At 36.6% G+C, this 23,199-nt stretch overlaps 1 protein-coding gene across 1 annotated transcript in view; it reads right to left on the bottom strand.

Moving 5' to 3' along the window:
• DMD (dystrophin) overlaps positions 1-23,199 on the bottom strand; it is a 2,224,438-nt gene that overhangs the window by 1,806,273 nt on the left and 394,966 nt on the right. The window contains 2 exon segments of the mRNA XM_033201414.1: positions 17-189; positions 6,478-6,570. Coding sequence (XP_033057305.1) covers positions 17-189; positions 6,478-6,570 — 266 coding nt within the window.

The following is a 23,199-nucleotide window of genomic DNA, read 5'->3' as shown; positions in this document are numbered from 1 at the left end:
GTCTCAGTAATCTTACCTATGACTATGGATGAGAGCATTCAAAGCCAGGCCATCAGACCAGCTGGTGGTGAAGTTGATTACATTAACCTGTGGATAATTACGAGTTGATTGTCGGACCCAGCTCAGGAGAATCTTTTCACTGTTGGTTTGTTGCAATCCAGCCATGATATTCTTCATTACATTTTTGACCTACATGTGGAAATAAATTTTCATAAAAAAACAAATTCCTTGAGCAAGAACCATGCAAACAATATAAATTTTAGGGCCAATTAGTAATAAAACATAAGAGAGTCTACCCGAAGTAAGTCTATTCTAAAAGATGAGGAGTCTATTCTGATTCCTTGGTGTCTATGCCATACCATTTACTGAATGTGTTCATTATTACTCCTGGATTCTGCCATATTAGACTGAGCATTTACTGTTTATAGAATTGCTCACCTTCTAGCTTTCAATGAACAAGCTAGAGAAGACAGTGTATAAAAACATTAAACTTACTGTTAACCAAGGACTTAAGATATAAAAGTGCTTTTTGAATAGCATAATCATTTTTTCAAGTACATGTTCATATTTTGCCTTTGTTATTAATTGTGGTAATTGGACAAGTTGCTTAACCTTTCGTAGGCCTCATTTCTGTGTATCTTATATGCAAGGTTGGTGTAAGGTCAAAGTACAAAATACGGCCAAATAAAGCCCCTAATTTCATACCATCATTTAACTAGAGTTATATTTACTGGCTGAACTGAAAAGAAGAAAGAAATGTTTGTCTTCCTAAAATAAAGAAAAAAGCAACAAAGGAAAGAAATATTTATCCTTAAGAGCTGTACATGTGTAGCCTTGGTTCTATTTTCATTAATTGGTTTCCATGTATTTGATTCTCTCATAGGCTTCATGCATGTAAAGATGTTATTCAGCAGATTATCAAGTTTCATTCTTCTGAGTCATCTGATGCAGAAATCCATTCTAAGCATTTTTTCTAAGTTTCATGAATGCAGTGACACCTCATAGAAAAAACGATGTCTTTTATTCAAGAATTATTTATTATGTATTAAAGACTACTTTTAAATATAAGCCCCTTACAAGATGCTGGAAGAAGACATCTATGTAAAACTCATTAGTCTGTACCACTAAGAACTTTCCTTCCGGGAAGGTTAAGGTTCACATACTATCAACATTTGATCTAGATGATGAATATTTATTGTGCATTCTAAATATGACAATTTTACTTTTTCAACCATATAGAAGTTAACAAATGCCTTTGGGGTAAATGTATATTTTAACATCTCCAATGTTAGTCATCTTTTTATTAAAAAGTAAATGCAAATTTTAGGATATACTACTAAATCTCATTTTAACATACTTTTATAAAAGATTTGAGATGATGCTTTGTAAACACAGTAATGATATGGAGATAGGAAAACTTCGCATATATTTGTCACAATCCCTTGATAACTAAGTCTATTATTTAGGAGTGGATTATCCAGTTTTCCTAATTCCTTCTTGACCTACTTATTTAGTCAGTTACTCAGTGAATACAGGTCAACTAATTATGTAATTTGTCTCATATTCTAAAATTATAAATTGCAAACCTTTATGTACAGTGACTGCAGGAGGTGTATTCTGTGTTCTGTGCTAAATCAGGACTGGAATCAGCAGATCGTGGCTTAATGGTGGTAATGGATTTGCAATAATCAAGCAATCCTCCAATGATGAACGCGATTCATTTGTGTAATGCTTGGCCAGTCTGCCCTCTATGTGCATAATGTTAAAGGACAACAAAGTATACAATCCAAAACTCCTTTAGTATCATTAATGTCACTAATTCAGCTTAGCCTCAGCCTCGTTGTTATTGCTTCTACTTAGGTGCAAATGTTGTGCAGAAAAAAATGTAATAAAGGGCAATGTATGATAATCATGTCTCCTTTTCCTACATAAAAGGCAGTTTTCAAAAAATCATTGAGCCAGTCCCAAAGGTGAGCCTGTAAACAAAATTGTCCTGTCCTCAGGTCTGTCTCTAAAAGAGGCTCAATTTAAACAAATGTATTTGTGTGTGTGCCCGTGCATACAACTAGAAATCCATTTTTTAAAAGGAAAAAAGTTGAAATGTCTTTGAGCAGTGATTTTTAAAAATGACTAGGAGTTAACTGGGCCAAGAAGGCATGATGGACATGGAGATGCACCGCCAAGATGGACCTTCAAAGGAAGGGCTTGTTGCTCCAGCTGTGGTCAGGCAGCTTCTTGTTAGTTCTCTCAGGTACCACCTGACTTGCCGAGTCCAGTCAGCCAATGTCACACTCTTTCCAGGGCAATTCACATCTATTGACTGATGAAGGGGCGTAGTATAAACACTCCAGCATTTTAACTCCACTTGAGACAACTCTGAAGGGTCATCCTAGCTGCAAGTTGTCCATGGGGTTGAATAAGGGTGTTACAGGGTTTACATCACAGCTGTAGTTCTTCCTCTTTCCACTCCTGTTACCTCTGCCCTTCTACAGGTGTGTTTTTTTTTTTTTTTTTCCCCCAGGGCATGGCTTAATAAACATGCTGCCTGCCAAACTCAACTCCAAAGTCTACTCCCCAGAACCCAGACTGTGATTAAAAGAAGTTGCAGCAGAGGAATAGAAGTGAAGAAGGGTAGGAATAATCTTATATGGTAAGGATAGTTTGTGTGAAGCTCTGCAGAAGAGCAGAGCAAGAACTGTCTTGCACAGAAGTGACTTGGTAGGCAGAAATTTACAGGGATGGCTTTCAGCAGTACAAACGTCATCATTCTCCTATAATTGCAAATTGTATCAGTAATACAAAGATTCTAAAGTGAATAGCGCTGCCATTAAGTACATCCCTTGAATTGTCCAGCAAAAGTATGGACCTGACTTCTGATAGCTCACCACTGTTAGCAAGATTTGTTTTTATAACCAGCTGGTTGCCAGAGCCAAGTTTAGCACTCTGAAAAAAATGGATTGCACTTAAGGAAGAAAAAGATGCCAAACACACGTTACATGCTTTGCAATTTTGTTCAAAGCTGTCTATGCTACAAAATATGCGTTATTGTTTTAGGCTTGCAATTTTATTTGAGATGGACACTGGAAAAACAGTAAGGAAAACAGGGTTTGCATTCCTGAGTTTTCACAAGTTCGATGAGAAGTCCTCTATGGCACTATTAATAACATAGTATGTGGCATTAGAACAAGGGGTCAACATCTTTCTATCTCTAAATGCTGCTCTTAATCTGACAGATCTAGAAGGTACATTAAGTTGGGCAAAATGCCATTTAATCTTTGCTGAGATATAAGGGCTTCTACCATTTAATAGGAAGGAAAATATGTAATGCTGGTAAAAAGCATATTTTTAGATTCACTGGATTATGATGAAGAACACTGAGCAAGACAATTTTTTCAAAGTGTGCTAATAGTTTTAGAACATGGCAGTGTGATATAATAGAGAGATGAGATAAGTAAGCAGAGGCTGGGAAGAGTCTACAGTCTTGCCATCTCAATGATATGGTGATTCAAGGGCATAAATGGAAAACAACAGGCTGTAAGAGAGGTCTCAGACAAAGATTGAAAAAGCATTCTTTGCCGGGCGCGGTGGCTCAAGCCTGTAATCCCAGCACTTTGGGAGGCCGAGACGGGCGGATCACGAGGTCAGGAGATCGAGACCATCCGGGCTAACCCGGTGAAACCCCATCTCTACTAAAAAAAACCACAAAAAACTAGCCGGGCGAGGTGGCGGCGCCTGTAGTCCCAGCTACTCAGGAGGCTGGCAGGAGAATGGCGTGAACCCGGAGGCGGAGCTTGCAGTGAGCCGAGATCCGCCACTGCACTCCAGTCCAGGTGACAGAGCAAGACTCTGTCTCAAAAGAAAAAGAAAAAGAAAAAGAAAAAGAAAAAGAAAAAGAAAAAGAAAGAAAGAAAGAAAAAAGAAAGAAAGAAAGAAAAAAGAAAGAAAGAAAGAAAGAAAGAAAGAAAGAAAGAAAGAAAGAAGAAAGAAAGAAAGAAAGAAAGAAAGAGCATTCTTTGATATTCCTCATCGCAAAAGCTCTTCCACATGCTAATAAAAAAAAAAAATGAACAACTTGCAAGCAAGTGAAGATTTTATCAGACAGAATAGTCTTGAAAGTTTATCTTAGACTAGTTCAGATGGAAAGGACTTCAGGATATTTTTTAAAAATGGTAAGATCGTATGAGAAATAGTATAAACGACAAATACAATTCAAAGTGGCTTTTGGAGCTCTGTGCATGCTTGAGTTCTGCTGACTTTGTCAAAACTTACATCTGTGTTATGCAAAGTGGGATCTGCAAACTGGATTCACTCTAAGAATTATTTGTTACTATGCCATAAGATAAAGTCAACAATTGAGAGTGCATCAAGAAACTTATGTAGTGATTTTACAGAGTACCATTTATGTCTATTGCATTTAATAATAAAGGAGGAAGCTTGGGTATTATTTTTGTAATGCTTTGGTTTTACTGTATCTTACATACAATGGATTAGGGGAAAAAAGTGTTCCTTCCTCAAGATATTTCGAGAAATACTGCGCAACATACGAAAAGCAGTTTGGGGAGAGGTGAGTATGTTGCTTGGTGGTTCTATTTGAACCATCACTATATGGAACGGGCTGAAAATCGGCCAACTTGGGCTCACTTAAGGCTCCTATGAGCTATTCTTTGTTGCCAGCACATATTAATTCCTGCTCTTTCTCTTCCCCTCTCCCCGCTTACTGTTGTGAAATAGTATTAAGCCTGTTCAAAGAAGTTGGAATAAAAATATATGCGGGCCAATTAGGAGAGCAATATGGCTGCTGAATTGAGTAGGTACACTTAGTATCTGCTCACTATCTGCCTCTAAGCAAGAGCAATCTACAATTCAAGTTAAAATTCAAGTTTACCAAATGAAGCCATGACATCTGCTATAATAGGGTTGGACCTGAATTATTACTCTCAGTGAAATAAGTCAGACACAAAATAGCATGTATTATATTGATATAAAATATCCAAAAAGGCAAATATGTATGGACAGAAATAGACTGACAATTGCCTACGGCTGGGGTTGCAGTGAAAAATGACTGTAAATGGAGAAAAAAACTTCTTTTTAGGGTGATGGAAAAGTGCCAAAATTAGATTGTTATGATGGCTATATTACTCTGTAAATGCCCTACAAATTTTAATGAACTGGCGGGTTGGTGGGGATATATTCATCCCTCAAAATAGTTTGAGAAGCTACCAAGAATCAAAACTAAACCAGGTTGATGCAAACTGAATTTTGCACTTAGAATGGGTGCATTGATGGTATAACAATTACATTTCAAAAAAGCTGATTTATAAAAAAGTAATCCTGACCAGTAAAAATAGCAGTCATTTCTCAGCCTCCAAATTTGTTAAATGAGTGGAAAACTTCAAGCAATCAATACAAGTCATATGACACACTTCAAATAAAAGTGGTATACTACACTGAGTGTCTTGCAGATATTCTCCCACTTAATTGTGATAAGAAATATATACACGTTTATTTTTATTTTTACTCTTTTGATAGTGAAGGGACCATGGTCCAGAACAGGGGTGACAATATACCAAATGCCACTAAGGTGCTAACTGTGGAAGTTTAAGTTCATGTTGGTAAATATATATACACACATATGTATATATATATATATGTGTAAAATGAGTTATGTGTATATATACAATGAGTGAATAGTATTAGTGAATGTAAGTTCATGTTGGTCATATATACATATATAATGTGTGGATATGACTGTACATACACAAACATGCATATTGTATATATGCGTGTATATATATACACACTCATATATATACACATGCATATTGTATATATGCATATATATACACACACACACATATACACATACCCATATATATATGGGTATATGTATCTTTTCCACAAATCCTTCAATCCATTTTGCAGAGGTCAAATAGATAGTCAGAAGACCCTATGCTCGCTCAGGTGACTTAAAAATATAATTTCCAAATCAGATTATGGAGTTTGTATGTATAACACATTTATGGATAGAGATACCCACATTCTACTAATCTTTTATTGGCAATAATTTATGTTAAGAGTACCCAAGACTGAGAAAGCCCCATTCCTTTGATAGTGATTTAAATTTAAAAATGCCTTTCTTTTTACGAAGCTATGTAAATTCACTTATAGACAAATTATAGAACATATATTTGTGAAAAAAAATTACTCACCTATGACTGGGACTTTGTATTTTTACCTTATGCCTACTCAATGAAATAAAATTTTGAAAAATATTCCTGTAAATGTACCAGAACCTATTTTACACCATGATGATCCTTAACATTTCAGATGACATGGTTGTGTCAATTTAAAAAGTAGCACTATGGAGAAGGGTTTGTTATTGTTAGAAATACACATTTGTTTCACAGGTCAAGGGCAGAAATAAAGAAAAGCAAGATTCATGTTACCCAAAAGGAAACTATTCATCAGGATTTTTACCTGCCAGTGGAGGATTATATTCCAAATCAAACCAAGAGTCAGTTTATGATTTCCATCTACGATGTCAGTACTTCCAATATTCACTAAATCAACCTGTTAAAGAGAAGGGGAAAACATTTAAAGGTAAGAGACCAAATGCCTAGTTGCAATAACAATAATAAAAATGTGAAGGTAATTGCATTTAGCTATTTTCAGGGACTCAGCATTAAAGTTTTTTTTAAATAATCTAAAAATTAAACAAAATACATTAAAAACCACTTTCCATAACAAGCATCCCATATATATTTACTTTTAGCACATGAATAGATTACTGCAGATTAGAGAGGCCAACTGGAGTATCTCCAAACAAAATGTCATAAAGGATGTCTAAAATTAAGATATGCTTTCTAGTATAGAATTACAACTCAGAAAAATTCAGCAGTACCTCCGTCTATCTCCGGGGAGTGCCAGTATAATTAAGGCTGACTGCATTTTACTAAAATACCTCTGTTTTAGAATGAATGTTAGGTATCTAATAAACAATGGAGCAAATTGCCAGCTCTCTTATCTCTGTCTAGGACTGTGTTTGGAAATGAAAATCTGGCAGTGTTTTATTTGCCTTAATCAAGGCAAATCTCTATGTCTCCTGTCCTTCACATTACTCAAATGTTTAGGTGGAGTACGGTTAAACACAAGCATCTGAAAAATAAGCATGTGAGAAGATGTTCAAGTTGTTAGCCAGTAGAGGAATGCAAATTATAAACCACAATAATCTATCACTGCACATGTATCACAACAGTTAAAATTTAAAAATAGTGCCATAAAATGCTGGTGAGGGTGTGGAGAAACTGGATCACTCAACCCCTGCTAGTGGAAATGCCAATGATATAGACACTTGGAAAACAGTCTGGCAGTTTCTCACAAAACTGAACATGTACTTATTATACAATCTAATAATTGCGCTCTTGGGCATTTATCTAAAGGAAATGAAAACATATGTGCACACAAAAACCTGCACGTAAGTGTTCATACTACCTCTATTTGTAATAGCCCCAAACTGGGAACCCAGATGCCCTCAAGGGTAGGTAAACAAACCATAGTACAGCCACACCATGGAATAACACCCATCAGTGAAAAGGAACAAACTATTGATACATGCAGCAAATTAGATGAATTTCATGGGCATTATGCTAAGTGGGGAAAAAGTCACTCTCAAAAGGTAGCATACTGTATGAGTCTATATCTATGACAGTCTTGAAAAGACAAAGTTACAGAAATAGAGAACAGAGTAGCAGTTACCAGAGGTCAGGAATGGGGGTAAGATGTGGGGTAGCTGAATGTCCTTGTAAAAGGACAATATGAGGGAACCTTGTAATGGTGGAACTGTTCTAATGGTGGATTTACAAATCTACACACGTAATGTTGCATAGAACTAAATACACACATATATGCATACACATAAATATGAGTAAAGCTGGGGAAATCTGAATATTATTGGTGTTTATATGAATGTTGACATCTTGGTCAAGATATCATACTTTAGTTTTACAAGATGTTACTATATCAAAGGGAGATTAATCAAGACTAAAAGCATCATCGTCTGCATTTCATCTGGGGATTCCTCACATGGCAGTAGAAGAGAGAAATTCCTCCATAAGGAAAAGCCACTATAAATTTATCTATTGATTCACTGATTCACTAATTCAACAAATACCTTTTGGCTATACGCCAGGCAGTGAGGTACTAAGAGCATGTAAAAGGAAAAACCTTCTGCTTTCATGAAACTTATTCTAGTGATAGTGATAATCGGATGATATGCCACTGAAGATTCAAGCAGTTAAGCAGAGAATATGCAATTTTTAGGAAACAGACTCACTCATACTGCAGGAAGCATGGCTTGTAGGTATGCTTTGGCTTGCCATAGACCTGACTCTGGAGAGACTTAGATCAAGTAACAGGCACTTATATTCCAGTAATCCCTATCTAATGTCATAAGACTTGTCACTGTGTAAGCAGGAAGACAGTTCCTCCATTTCTTTATCCCCATAAAAGGTCTCATAAGGTCCAATTTCCACTATATTCAGGTACTGGGCTCAGACCTGATAAAGGAAAGCAAGGTACTATCCCTAATGTCAAGAAGCTCACAACAAAGGTCACACAATAAAAATGTATCTACCATTAGGCTCTAGCAATTCTACCTCTACATTTATAACCAAAATAATTACAAACAGATTAAGATATTTGTAGACCAATGATCATAGTAGCATTATTAGCAATAGCCAAATGTGAAAACACCCAAATATCCATCTACAGATAAATGGATAAACAAAATGTGGTATGTACATACAACGGAGTATTTTCAGCCTTAAAAAGGAATGAAATTCTGATACAAACTACAACATAAACGAACCTTGGAAACATATGCTAAGTGAAATAAGCAAAACATAAAATGACAAATACTATATGATTCTACTTATGTGAGGTACCTAAAATAGTCAAATTCATAGAGAAAATTGAAGTTATTAAAGGCTAGGGGAGGGAAAAATGGAGAGTTATCACTTAATGAGTTCAACTTGGGATGATGAAAACATTCTAGAGATGGATAGCGGTGATGATTACCCAACAATGAAAATATACTTAAAGCCACTGAATTACACACTAAAAAAAGTAGAAAAAAATAGTACCTCCAACCCTATTTAGGGCAATGTACCTGAATAGACATTTCTCAAAAGACAAACCAATGGCCAGCACATAAATGAAATAATACTGAACATCACTAATCATCAGAGAAATGCAAATTAAAACTACAATGAAATATTATCTCACACTGTTAGAATGGCTACTATCAAAAAGACAAAATACTAAGTTGTAGCCAAGATGTGGAGAAAAAGGAATCTTTGCACACTGTTGGTGGAAATGTAAATTATTGTAGCCATTATGAAAAACAGTATGGAGGCTTCTCAAAAAATTACAAATAAAACTACCATATGATTCAGGAATTCCACTGCTGAGTATATATTCCAAAGGAAACGAAATCAATATGTCAAAGAAATAACTGTACTCCAGTGTACATTGCAGTGCTACTCAAAATAGCCAAGATAGGGAATCAACTTAAGCGTCCATCAGTAGATGAAAGGATAAAAAAAATGCAGGTATACACACCTACACAGACACACACTGGAATACTACTCAGCCTTAAAAAGCAGAGAATCCTGTCATTTGCAACAACATTAATGAATCTAGAGTACGTTACATCAAATGACATAAGCCAGGAACAGAAAGACAAACATTACATCATGTCACTCGTATATGAAATTTTAAAACGTTGAGCTCACAGAATTGAGAGTAAAATGATGGTTAGCAGGGCATAGAGCTTGGAGGAGGAGGGCTGGGGAGATGTTGGTCAAATGATACTAAATTACATTTAGATAGAAGGAATACATTCAAGAGATCTATTGTACAACATGCTGGCTTTGGTTAACAACAATATTGTATTTTGAAAACTGCTGAGAGTAGGTTTATGAGTTTCCTCACCCCCAAATGATAAACATATAATGTACATATTAGCTTGAAGCATTCCACGATGTCTAGATATTTTAGATCATATTGTACATGATATATACAATTTTTTGCTAGTTAAAAATTAGTTGTACGGTAAATTTTACGTTATTTCTATTTCATCACAATAAAAAATAAGTCATCGGAACACACACACGCACGCACATGCACACACAGCAGCAGCAGCAGTAGCAGCCGCCACAGGTAATACCTAAATAAATAGTCTGGCTTTTTTCCAATAAAATTTATATCCACAGGAAAAACAGGTAAGCAACTGTGTCTCATGGAAGCCCAAGGGATGGGAAAAAGGAAGTAACAGTGTGACAAGCTAAGCAAAAGACGTAAGATATATTCATGTATTCAGTATTGATTAAACCTGTAAAGAAAAAATAGATTGAAGAAAGTGCCAGGTGGAGAAAGCATGCCAGAAAGAGTTCAGATGACTGGGGGTAATTAACTGATTGGGAATTGGAAATACTGTATTCAGGGACAACATGGCAGACAGCTCCTCTTTTTAACTTTTATATTAGGTTCAGGGGTACATGGGCAGGTTTGTTACATAGATAAACTGCATGTCATGGGGGTTTCATGTACACATTATTTCATCACCCAGGTAATAAGTATGGTGCCTGACAGGTAGTTTTTCTGATCCTCTCCCTCCTCCCACCTTTTACTCTCAAGTAGGCTCCAGTGTCTGTTGTTCCTCTGTTTCTATCCACGTTTTTTTTTTTTTTTTGGTAGATGGAGTTTCACTCTTGTTGCCCAGGTTGGAGTGCAGTGTCGCCATCTTGGCTCACCGCAATCTCCGCCTCCCGGGTTTCAAGTTATTCTCCTGCCTTAGCCTCCCGAGTAGCTGGGATGACAGGTATACGCCATCACACCCACCTGATCTCGTATTTTTAGTAGAGACGGAGTTTCTCCATGTTGGTCAGGCTAGTCTCCAACTCCCGACCTCAGGTGATCCCCTCGCCTCGACCTCTCAAAGTGCTACGTTACAGGCGTGAGCCGCCGCACCCAGCCTAACTCCTACTTACAAGTGAGAACATGTGGTTTCATTTGGTTTTCTGTTCCCACATTAGTGTGCTGAGGATAATGGCTCCAGCTGCATCCATGTTGCTGCAATCTCATTCTTTTTTTGTCTGGGTTGTATTCCATGGTGTATACCTACCATATTTTATTAATCGGTCTACTGTTGATGAACATTTAGGTTGATTCCACGTCTTCGCTATTGTGAACAGTGCTGCAATAAACATGTATGTGCATGTGTCTTTATCGTAGAACAATTTATATTCCTTTGGGTATACACCAAATAACGAGGTTGCTGGGTTGAATGGTATTTGTTTTAAGTTCTTTGAGGAAACACCACACCGCTTTCCACAATGGCTGAAGTAATTTACATTCCCACCAGCAGTCACAACACCTGGCCAATATCTTATGCACCCATTTTCAGGCATTGATGCTTCTATTATTATTATAAAACCTCACAGGATGTATCTACTAGATTAGAGTACGTGTATATACATACATAAACATATTCTGATCTAGTAGATAAATCTATACATACATATACACATCATTTCAGAGAGATATAGATATATCTATACATATATGTACAAATATCTACAGATCTATACCTATATATATACACACATACATACGTATGTATACATCTACACATATATACGAACATACACACACATATATATGTAATTTTAATTTTAGTAGGTGTTTCCACCTGCCTTCCTAGAAACAATTTAGTATTTCATATTTTAACCAGAATGTATAAGGGTAGGCTCTTCTCTCACCAGGAAATTTTTGTTTTGTTTTAGTTTTAGTTTTGTTTGTATGATCAATAAAATACATCACTCTAACTTTTATTTCTATGATTCCTTGGGCATTTGAATATATTTTTGTATGACTGACCTATTACAATTCCATCTGTGGATTCTCTGTTAATATGTCTTGCTCATTTATTTCTATACGATAGTTTTCCTTTCCTTCTTGAATTTTAAGAGCTCTTGGTAAATAAGAGCTAACATTTATAGAATGCTTACAACTTGCAAAATATGATTTTTTTTTTATTATTAAAGTTCTAGGGTACACGTGCACAACGTGCAGGTTTGTTACATATGTATACTTGTTCCATGTTGATGTGCTGCACCCATCAACTCGTCAGCACCCATCAACTCGTCATTTACATCAGGTATAACTCCCAATGCAATCCCTCCCTCCTCCCCCCTCCCCCCTCCCATGATAGGCCCGGTGTGTGATGTTCCCCTTCCCGAGTCCAAGTGATCTCATTGTTCAGTTCCCACCTATGAGTGAGAACATGCGGTGTGGTTTTCTGTTCTTGTAATAGTTTGCTAAGAATGATGTTTTCCAGCTGCATCCATGTCCCTACAAAGGACGCAAACTCATCCTTTTTTATGGCTGCATAGTATTCCATGGTGTATATGTGCCACATTTTCTTAATCCATTCTGTCACAGATGGACATTTGGGTTGATTCCAAGTCTTTGCTATTGTGAATAGTGCCACAAGAAACATATGTGTGCATGTGTCTTTAGAGCAGCATGATTTATAATCCTTTGGGTATATACCCAGTAGTGGGATGGCTGGGTCATACGGTACATCTAGTTCTAGATCCTTGAGGAATTGCCATACTGTTTTCCATAATGGTTGAACTAGTTTACAATCCCACCAACAGTGTAAAAGTGTTCGTATTTCTCCACATCCTCTCCAGCACCCGTTGTTTCCTGACTTCTTAACGATTGCCATTCTAACTGGTGTGAGATGGTATCTCATTGTGGTTTTGATTTGCATTTCTCTGATGGCCAGGGATGATGAGCATTTTTTCATGTGTCTGTTGGCTGTATGAATGTCTTCTTTTGAGAAATGTCTGTTCATATCCTTTGCCCACTTTTTGATGGGGTTGTTTGTTTTTTTCTTGTATATTTGTTTGAGTTCTTTGTAGATTCTGGATATTAGCCCTTTGTCAGATGAGTACATTACAAAAATTTTCTCCCATTCTGTAGGTTGCCTGTTCACTTTGATGGTAGTTTCTTTTGCTGTGCAGAAGCTCTTTAGTTTAATCAGATCCCATTTTCAATGTTGGCTTTTGCTGCCGTTGCTTTGGGTGTTTAGACATGAAGTCCTTGCCCATGCCTATGTCCTGAATGGTACTACCTAGGTTTTCTTATAGGGTTTTTATGGTATTAGGTCTAACATTTAAGTCTCTAATCCATCTTGAATTAATTTTCATATAAGGAGTAAGGAAAGGATCCAGTTTCAGCTTTCTACTTATGACTAGCCAATTTTCCAAGCACCATTTATTAAATAGGGAATCCTTTCCCCATTTCTTGTTCCTCTCAGGTTTGTCAAAGATCAGATGGCTGTAGATGTTTGGTATTATTTCTGAGGACTCTGTTCTGTTCCATTGGTCTATATCTCTGTTTTGGTACCAGTACCATGCTGTTTTGGTTACTGTAGCCTTATAGTATAGTTTGAAGTCAGGTAGCGTGATGCCTCCAGCTTTGTTCTTTTGACTTAGGATTGTCTTGGCAATAGGGGCTCTTTTTTGGTTCCATATGAACTTTAAAGCCGCTTTTTCCAATTCTGTGAAGAAACTCATTGGTAGCTGATGGGGATGGCATTGAATCTATAAATAACCTTGGGCAGTATGGCCATTTTCACGATATTGATTCTTCCTATCCATGAGCATGGTATGTTCTTCCATTTGTTTATGTCCTCTTTGATTTCACTGAGCAGTGGTTTGTAGTTCTCCTTGAAGAGGTCCTTGACATCCCTTGTAAGTTGGATTCCTAGGTATTTTATTCTCTGTGAAGCAATTGTGAATGGAAGTTCATTTATGATTTGACTGTTTGTCTGTTACTGGTGTATAAGAATGCTTGTGATTTTTGCACATTCATTTTGTATCCTGAGACTTTGCTGAAGTTGCTTATCAGCTTAAGGAGATTTTGGGCTGAGACAATGGGGTTTTCTAAATATACAATCATGTCATCTGCAAACAGGGACAATTTGACTTCTTCTTTTCCTAACTGGATACACTTGATTTCTTTCTCTTGCCTGATTGCCCTAGCCAGAACTTCACCACTATGTTGAATAGGAGTGGTGAGAGAGGGCATCCCTGTCTTGTGCCAGTTTTCAAAGGGAATTTTCCAGTTTTTGCCCATTCAGTATGATATTGGCTGTGGGTTTGTCATAAATAGCTATTATTTTGAGATACGTTCCATCAATACCGAATTTATTGAGCGTTTTTAGCATGAAGGGCTGTTGAATTTTGTCAAAAGCCTTTTCTGCATCTATTGAGATAATCATGTGCTTTTGTCTTTGGTTCTGTTATATGCTGGATTACGTTTATTGATTTGCGAATGTTGAACCAGCCTTGCATCCCAGGGATGAAGCCCACTTGATCATGGTGGATAAGCTTTTTGATGTGCTGCTGAATCCGTTTGCCAGTATTTTATTGAGGATTTTTGCATCGATGTTCCTCAGGGATATTGGTCTAAAATTCTCTTTTTTTTTGTGTCTCTGCCAGTCTTTGGTATCAGGATGATGTTGGCCTCATAAAATGAGTTAGGGAGGATTCCCTCTTTTTCTATTGATTGGAATCGTTTCAGAAGGAATGGTACCAGCTCCTCTTTCTACCTCTGGTAGAATTCAGCTGTGAATCCATCTGGTCCTGGACTTTTTTTGGTGGGTAGGCTATTAATTATTGCCTCCATTTCAGAGCCTGCTATTGGTCTATTCAGGGATTCAACTTCTTCCTGGTTTAGTCTTGGGAGAGTGTAAGTGTCCAGGAAATTATCCATTTCTTCTAGATTTTCTAGTTGATTTGCATAGAGGCATTTATAGTATTCTCTGATGGCAGTTTGTATTTCTGTGGGGTCGGTTGTGATATTCCCTTTATCATTTTTTACTGCGTCTATTTGATTCTTCTCTCTTTTCTTATTAGTCTTGCTAGTGGTCTGTCAATTTTGTTGATCTTTTCAAAAAACCAACTCCTGGATTCATTGATTTTTGGAGGGTTTTTGTGTCTCTATCTCCTTCAGTTCTGCTCTGATCTTAGTTATTTCTTGCCTTCTGCTACCTTTTGAATGTGTTTGCTCTTGCTTCTCCAGTTCTTTTAATTGTGATGTTAGAGTGTCAATTTTAGATCTTTCCTGCTTTCTCTTGTGGGCATTTAGTGCTATAAATTTCCCTCTACACACTGCTTTAAATGGGTCCCAGAGATTCTGGTATGTTGTATCTTTGTTCTCATTGGTTTCAAAGAACATCTTTATTTCTGCTTTCATTTCGTTATGTACCCAGTAGTCATTCAGGAGCAGGTTGTTCAGTTTCCATGTAGATGAGCGGTTTTGATTGAGTTTCTTAGTCCTGAGTTCTAGTTTGATTGCACTGTGGTCTGAGAGACAGTTTGTTATAATTCTGTTTTTTTACATTTGCTAAGGAGTGCTTTACTTCCAATTATGTGGTCAATTTTGGAATAAGTGTGATGTGGTGCTGAGAAGAATGTATTCTGTTGATTTGGGGTAGAGAGTTCTATAGATGTCTATTAGGTCCGCTTGGTGCAGAGATGAGTTCAATTCCTGGATATCCTTGTGAACTTTGTCTCGTTGATCTGTCTAATGTTGACAGTGGAGTGTTGAAGTCTCCCATTATTATTGTATGGGAGTCTAAGTCTCTTTGTAAGTCTCTAAGGACTTGCTTTATGAATCTGGGTGCTCCTGTATTGGTGCATATATATTTAGGAGAGTTAGCTCTTCCTGTTGAATTGATCCCTTTACCATTATGTAATGGCCTTCTTTGTCTCTTTTGATCTTTGATGGTTAAAGTCTATTTTATCAGAGACTAGGATTGCAACCCCTGCTTTTTTTTGTTCTCCATTTGCTTGGTAGATCTTCCTCCATCCCTTTATTTTGAGCCTATGTATGTCTCTGCCTGTGAGATGGGTCTCCTGAATACAGCAGACTGATCCAGTTTGCCAGTCTGTGTCTTTTAATTGGAGCATTTAGTCCATTAACATTTAAGGTTAATATTGTTATGTGTGAACTTGATCCTGCCATTATGATATTAACTGGTTATTTTGCTCGTTAGTTGATGCAGTTTCTTCCTAGCCTCGATGGTCTTTACATTTTGCATGTTTTTGCAATGGCTGGTACCGGTTGTTCCTTTCCATGTTTAGGGCTTCCTTCAGGGTCTCTTGTAAGGCAGGCCTGGTGGTGACAAAATCTCTAAGCATTTGCTTATCTGTAAAGGATTTTATTTCTCCTTCACTGATGAAACTTAGTTTGGCTGGATATGAAATTCTGGGTTGAAAATTCTTTTAAGAATGTTGAATATGGCCCCCACTCTCTTCTGGCTTGTAGAGTTTCTGCCGAGAAGTCTGCTGTTAATCTGATGGGCTTCCCTTTGTGGGTAACCCGACCTTTCTCTCTGGCTGCCCTTAACATTTTTTCCTTCATTTCAACTTTGGTGAATCTGGCAATTATGTGTCTTGGAGTTGCTCTTCTGGAGAGGAGTATCTTTGTGGCGTTCTCTGTATTTCCTGAATTTGAATGTTGGCCTGCCCTACTAGGTTGGGGAAGTTCTCCTGGATGATATCCTGAAGAGTGTTTTCCAACTTGGTTCCATTTTCCCCCTCACTTTCAGGCACCCCAATCAGATGTACATTTGGTCTTTTTACATAATCCCATACTTCTTGCAGGCTTTGTTCATTTCTTTTTCTTTTTTCTTTTGGTTCTCTTCTCACTTCATTTCATTCATTTGATCCTCAATCGCTGATACTCTTTCTTCCAGTTGATCGAGTCGGTTACTGAAGCTTGTGCATTTGTCACGTATTTCTCGTGTCATGGTTTTCATCTCTGTCATTTCGTTTATGACCTTCTCTGCATTAATTATTCTAGCTATCAATTCTTCCACTCTTTTTCAAGATTTTTAGTTTCTTTGCGCTGGGTACGTAATTCCTCCTTTAGCTCTGAGAAGTTTGATGGACTGAAGCCTTCTTCTCTCATCTCGTCAAAGTCATTCTCTGACCAGCTTTGATCCGTTGCTGGCGATGAGCTGCGCGCTCCTTTGCAGGGGGAGATGCGCTTATTTTTTGAATTTCCAGCTTTTCTGCCCTGCTTCTTCCCCATCTTTGTGGTTTTATCTGCCTCTGGTCTTTGATGATGGTGACGTACTGATGGGGTTTTGGTATAGGTGTTCTTCCTGTTTGGTAGTTTTCCTTCTAATAGTCAGGACCCTCAGCTGTAGGTCTGTTGGAGATTGCCTGAGGTCCACTCCAGACCCTGTTTGCCTGGGTATCAGCAGCAGAGGTTGCAGAAGATAGAATATTGAACAGCAAGTGTACGTGTCTGATTCTTACTTTGAAAGCTTCCTCTCAGGGGTGTACTCCACCCTGTGAGGTGTGGGGTGTCAGACTGCCCCTAGTGGGGGATGTCTCCCAGTTAGGCTACTCAGGGGTCAGGGACCCACTTGAGCAGTCTGTCTGTTCTCAGATCTCAACCTCCGTGTTGGGAGATCCACTGCTCTTCAAAGCTGTCAGACAGAGTCGTTGGCATCTGCACAGGCCTCTGCTGCTTCCCGTTTTTTATCTGTGCCCTGTCCCCAGAGGTGGAGTCTACAGAGACAGGCAGGTTTCCTTGAGCTGCTGTGAGCTCCACCCAGTTCGAGCTTCCCAGCAGCTTTGCTTGCCTACTTAAGCCTCAGCAATGGCGGGCGCCCCTCCCCCAGCCTGGCTGCTGCCTTGCCGTTAGATTGCAGACTGCTGTGCTAGCAATGAGGGAGGCACCGTGGCCGTGGGACCCTCCTGGCCAGGTGTGGGTATAATCTCCTGGTGTGCCCGTTTGCTTAAAGCACAGTATTGGGGTGGGAATTACCCGATTTTCCAGGTTTTGTGTGTCTCAGTTCCCCTGGCTAGGAAAAGGGATTCCCTTCCCCCTTGTGCTTCCCAGGTGAGGCAATGCCTCGCCCTGCTTCAGCTCTGACTGGTCGGGCTGCAGCAGCTGACCAGCACCGATTGTCCGGCACTCCCCAGTGAGATGACCCCAGTACCTCAGTTGAAAATGTAGAAATCACCGGTCTTCTGTGTCGCTCGCGCCGTGAGTTGGAGACTGGAGCTGTTCCTATTTGGCCATCTTGCTCCGCCACCATGATTATATTTCTTATAATTCAACATAATTTTGTATTTCATTGAAAAGTAAGACTGTCTTACAGATTTATGATTTTTGTTTTTTGACTGTTAGTACAAAGGTTAATCTGACATCACAAAAGGAATTGTGGAGTTTTTTCCTTTTCATATGCTTTGGAATAGCTTAAAGTATATAAATTATTCTTTAAGGGTTAGGTTAAATTCATTTGTGAAGAATCCTACACTTTTCAACGGTACATCTTTAATAACCTACTAAATGTTTTCTGAAGTTATTAGTCTAATTTTCCACTTATTATCTCAATTTTAGTGATTTGTATTGTACTAGAAAATCAAGTTTTCCAGAATTTTGCAAAATTGTTATAAAATTGCTTTCAGTTTTCTCTTAATTTCTTCTGAATCTGCTGTCATGCATCTTTTCTCATTTATCTTGTCTAGTTTTTATTCTAAGTTTTCTTTGTTATGACTGGGATAGGTTTACCTATTTTGTTAATCCTTTCAAGAGCCCACTTTTAAATGGATTAATCTGATTCAATTTTCTATGTTGAATGCAATTTTTATTTTTTTTTCTATTTTTATAATTTAAGATACATACTTCTTTTATTTCCATCTTTTAAAAATCTTATGGCTATACACTTCTCTCTGAATACAGATTTCACTGTGCCTACATCATTAGAGTGTGTATGAGTTATGTAAATTTTATCAGGAGTTCATGAACATTTTACATTTATGTGCATTTTATTAAGAGGGAAATAGAGAGTATCAAAAATAAATGAAGCTTCCACAAGGTCTGATTTAAAACTATGTCTGGATAGAAGATATTTCATTATTACATCTAGTGAATTCTCCACAAAAAGCTTTAAGAGACTCTCTCTCCAAGTTAATAAGCATTTCACACCATGATATAGACAACGAATATTATTTTGGCTGTGTTTTGTCTCTTGCTGCACATGTCTTCTTCAAACTACCAAGGAGTATAAGAAACACTAATAACCATGAAGACTCTAGAGGAGGAAGGTATTTGTCATGCCTGAAAGGGTATTGTTCATGGCATTTATATTATTCTTGAATACCTCATATTGACAGTCTGGTATGTTTTGGCCATGAATTCTCATAAGCTTGTTGCTGTTATAATGCTGTATTTCATACTATTAGCTGTAAGTCATAATGTTTTTCGGAATTCAGTACTATTTACTCTTAATCATCACCATGCCATACAGTAACTTCTCTTTTACATACTTTTTTCTAATACACATTCTGGAATTATGTCTTTTAAGAATTATCAGTCTAATTGCTAAATAACTGAATGGTAAAAACAAATATTAAAACCTTTTAAAATCTGTGTTAAGTGAATGATTACATTTGTCTACTAAGCAAAACAGAAAACATTAATACGACACATATGTTAATGTACGAGCCTACTGTATCAGTGTTGTGACATGCATTCTATGGCGGGAAATTAAATATTAGGGTCACTATGGTTACCCAAACTTCTGGTTTCCTGTTTTGCATAATGAAAGCATCTGATACCAAATGAATAGGTGTGAAAATTGATATTCTGTGTGAAAATGTAATAGTATGCCTTGAATTTTTGCACAAATAAGTTAACCTATGCAGGACATTTGACTTTTGTAGTTCCTGTCAACAGGCCTACGATTTCACTCATAAAGTAACATTGGATGCTGTCTCAGAGTTTTACACTGTTAGCTTTGGAAGTTGCTTTATTCAAATGTAATTTTGGAGAATAGAAAATCTCCATCGTTTGCTTTGACATAATGGAAACTTATTGTGACTGTAGCAGAATATTTAAATGTGAACTATTTAGAAACATCTCGAGTTAGAATAAGCAGGCTGCAAGAACTGCACACAGAAAATCTAATACATTGAATTATTCTTTAGAATGAAGTCGTCTCCTGCTGTCTATTTTAAAGGCATAGGACAAGAATTGAAGGGGGTCCCCTCTTCTGTCTCCACATTAGTACTTACAATATATAATTTTGTATAATGACATGTATTAATTCTAAGATTACTATATAATCATTTCAGAGAGCATTTACTTCCAGGTATTCTACCTCCTAAAATAAGTTTGCTAACCACTGGGCTATGAGGAACAACTCTCGTCATTTGTTTATTCGAGAGAGGCAAAAAAAACCTGTTTTGTTTTATCCCAGTTTCCTTTGGGAGCATGGATGTAATTTCTAGCATGGTCAGTGATATTTTCTTCAAGCTAAGTTTAGATATCCCATGGTGGTTTACAGTAAAGGGATTTATACTTATTATATTGATATATTCAAGATTTAAGAATACTTAAGAAGACCTTAATATGAAAGTAAACCTGAAATATGATGGTTTTCTGAAAGATTACTGACAGGAACAAGTTGGTGTTATTTTTTATTTGCTTTAGAGAAAGAATAGCAGACTAGGGTTCATCAAACAGAAAATAGTAAATAAGACTTCAGAATGAGGGGCATGTAACTTGAAAATAATTTCAATAACCAAGTCAAATAATGAAAATTGAAGTTCTTAGGGCAGAGCAGAAGAAGAGAGAGAAGGGAAAATGATGAATAAATATAAGAGTTATATTCCTGTACGGTGTGTGTGTGTGTGTGTGTGTGTGTGTGTGTGTGGCTTCTGTGTAAGAGGAAAAAAAGTGACAAAGTTCTGACAAAGCTTTAATGGATTTTTTTCATACAATTTTATTTTTGTTAGATGCAGAGAGAGATGATGTTTAGAGGTTTGTGCATCATTTAAGCATTTGTGGTTTTGACTTGGAAGTTGCAGAAAGTTGTATTTCATTCACAGGGGAACCATCATCTTTATAATATATGGTATCTGCCTCTTCTTGCCTTTTTAGACAACCAGTGGCAAGGACATTTCAGAGCTACAAGCTCTAATGAAAACACATCCTGCATCATTCAGCCAATTGAAATTAGACTAAAGCGGTGGTTTCTAACATTTGTTTCAAAGGAAGTGGTTCTCCCAGATCATTTCAGAGTTTGGTATTTGTCCTAAGAAGTCACTCTTGCTCCCTCATATGCAGTATAAAATACGAGCATTTTTAAAATTAGCTAAGGGAGGGGGATAAGGGTAAGCCACATTTTTCACTCCGTCTTGGTGCTTTTAACTAGATATGAAATGATACAAACTAAGTATTATAAAATAATTTAACAGAAAGATTATGAAAAGAACCATGAAATATTCTTAAAAGTTTGAGTTGACTTCCTTAAAAGGAATCTTAAACAATAACTAATGGGGAAATTCCACTCATTTAAATTTATTATGTAAATAGCCTTCCTGACACTGAAACCTGAAGCACGTACTTCCACCATCTATTTGGTTCTTTCATGTTCATGTCTTTCTCATAAAGTGTATATAGACTGAGAAGTTCCTTCCAACATTCTATATAAACAGAATTTGCTTTTTAAACATGTTAAGTGTCTTTTATAAGATGTCTGCCATCATGTAGCCAAGCTAAAGACTTCTCTATATTCAATAGAAACTTCTCAAGTATTTATATAATCCTTCTAAATACAATGCATTTTTAAAAAGATAAAAAAAAATAGGAAAGGCAAAGTAGTTTCATTGCCCTGCAGCATGTACTTTTATACCACATTAAGATTTACACTGTTTAAAATTTCAAGACTTATGGCATAAATCATACCTATTTTCTTCCATTGAGAGATGCATGTATTGAATCTTTTATTAAAAATCATAAATAGTTCAATATATACAACCTAAAGGGTGGGCCATATTGCCACCGTGGACCTGGCTTTCCAATGACCGCTTTTTATTCCCTTCTGTATCGCCATATTTCAAGGATTATTTTTGATTCAGATATAGAAATTTACATTAGATAATTTTTGAAGCACATTTTGACCTCGACTATATTACAAGATGTAATTCTCAGTACCCACTACAAAGATAATATCTCTATCTTCAGTGATTAAGTTTTACATATTAGTCATTCTTTAACTATTTTTGACCACTCACTATATGCCACGCATACAATGTTAAGAATAGAGATAAATTTAAAAATAGACTGTTTCAACAAATTGCTTATGGACAAGTGAAATGTTAAATTTTCTTTATATTTTGGATGTGTTTATGATCACTCTGATACATTGCAGGAGAATTATTTTTAATGGAGTCATGTTTTCATGTACTTATCTACTGCCTCTGGCAATAAAGAATTGACGCAGTTAATACAAATATCTTATAATCCTAAGAAAATATGAACATTTAATGTCATGAAAGACATTAAAACAAATATATAAAAACAGAAGTCTTGATGCAGGTAATCTGGTTGAACGTATTAATAAACTGCAAACTAAACTTTTTGGGAAAGTAGCTCTTTAAACTCAACAAAATTTCTTATATAGAATATATACTAGAGGGCATTGCTTGAGAAAATGGACACTGTCCTCAGTACTTTCACAATTTAGAATGAAAGATACATATACTTTCCATATATTATTAATTTGAATTGTTATAAATATTATGTATCTTTTATCTGGCAATATAGAATGTCACTTTAACGACAAAATCAACCCATATAGCCCCATCTTTTAAGCTCAAGTCATGTATACTAACTTCAAGGAAAAAAAAAGCAATAGCTACAATAAAAATCTTAAAAGATACTTCAGTGACATTATAAAAAATATTTTTAAACAATACTATTTATAGTCATAAATATTATCCCAGCAGACCTCCATATGTGAACATAATAGGTAACTGACTGTCTCAATTTTAACTTGAATATATAAGAAATCAATACTATTTTCCCTTAAAGCAAGGGGTATACTAAAGGGGATGGGAAGAATAAACGACTCACCCAGAAAATTATTTTAAATGAGAACATGCTGCAATTTGAGTAGTTGTATTACCTTGCATCTGAATGTGAGTTTAATGAAGACGAGATTATGTTTGTGTATTTGTATCTTCCATAACAAGTATTTTGAAAGAAGTAAACATTTACTATTAATGCATTTTGCAGATGATAAAGTGGATCAAAGTCATG

The sequence above is a fragment of the Trachypithecus francoisi genome, unplaced genomic scaffold (assembly GCF_009764315.1).
Source record: "Trachypithecus francoisi isolate TF-2019V2 unplaced genomic scaffold, Tfra_2.0 Lachesis_group6, whole genome shotgun sequence".
Classification (NCBI taxonomy): Eukaryota; Metazoa; Chordata; class Mammalia; order Primates; family Cercopithecidae; genus Trachypithecus; species Trachypithecus francoisi.
The sequence above is the reverse complement of the archived record's forward strand: the minus strand, read 5'-3'. Positions and strand labels throughout refer to the sequence as shown.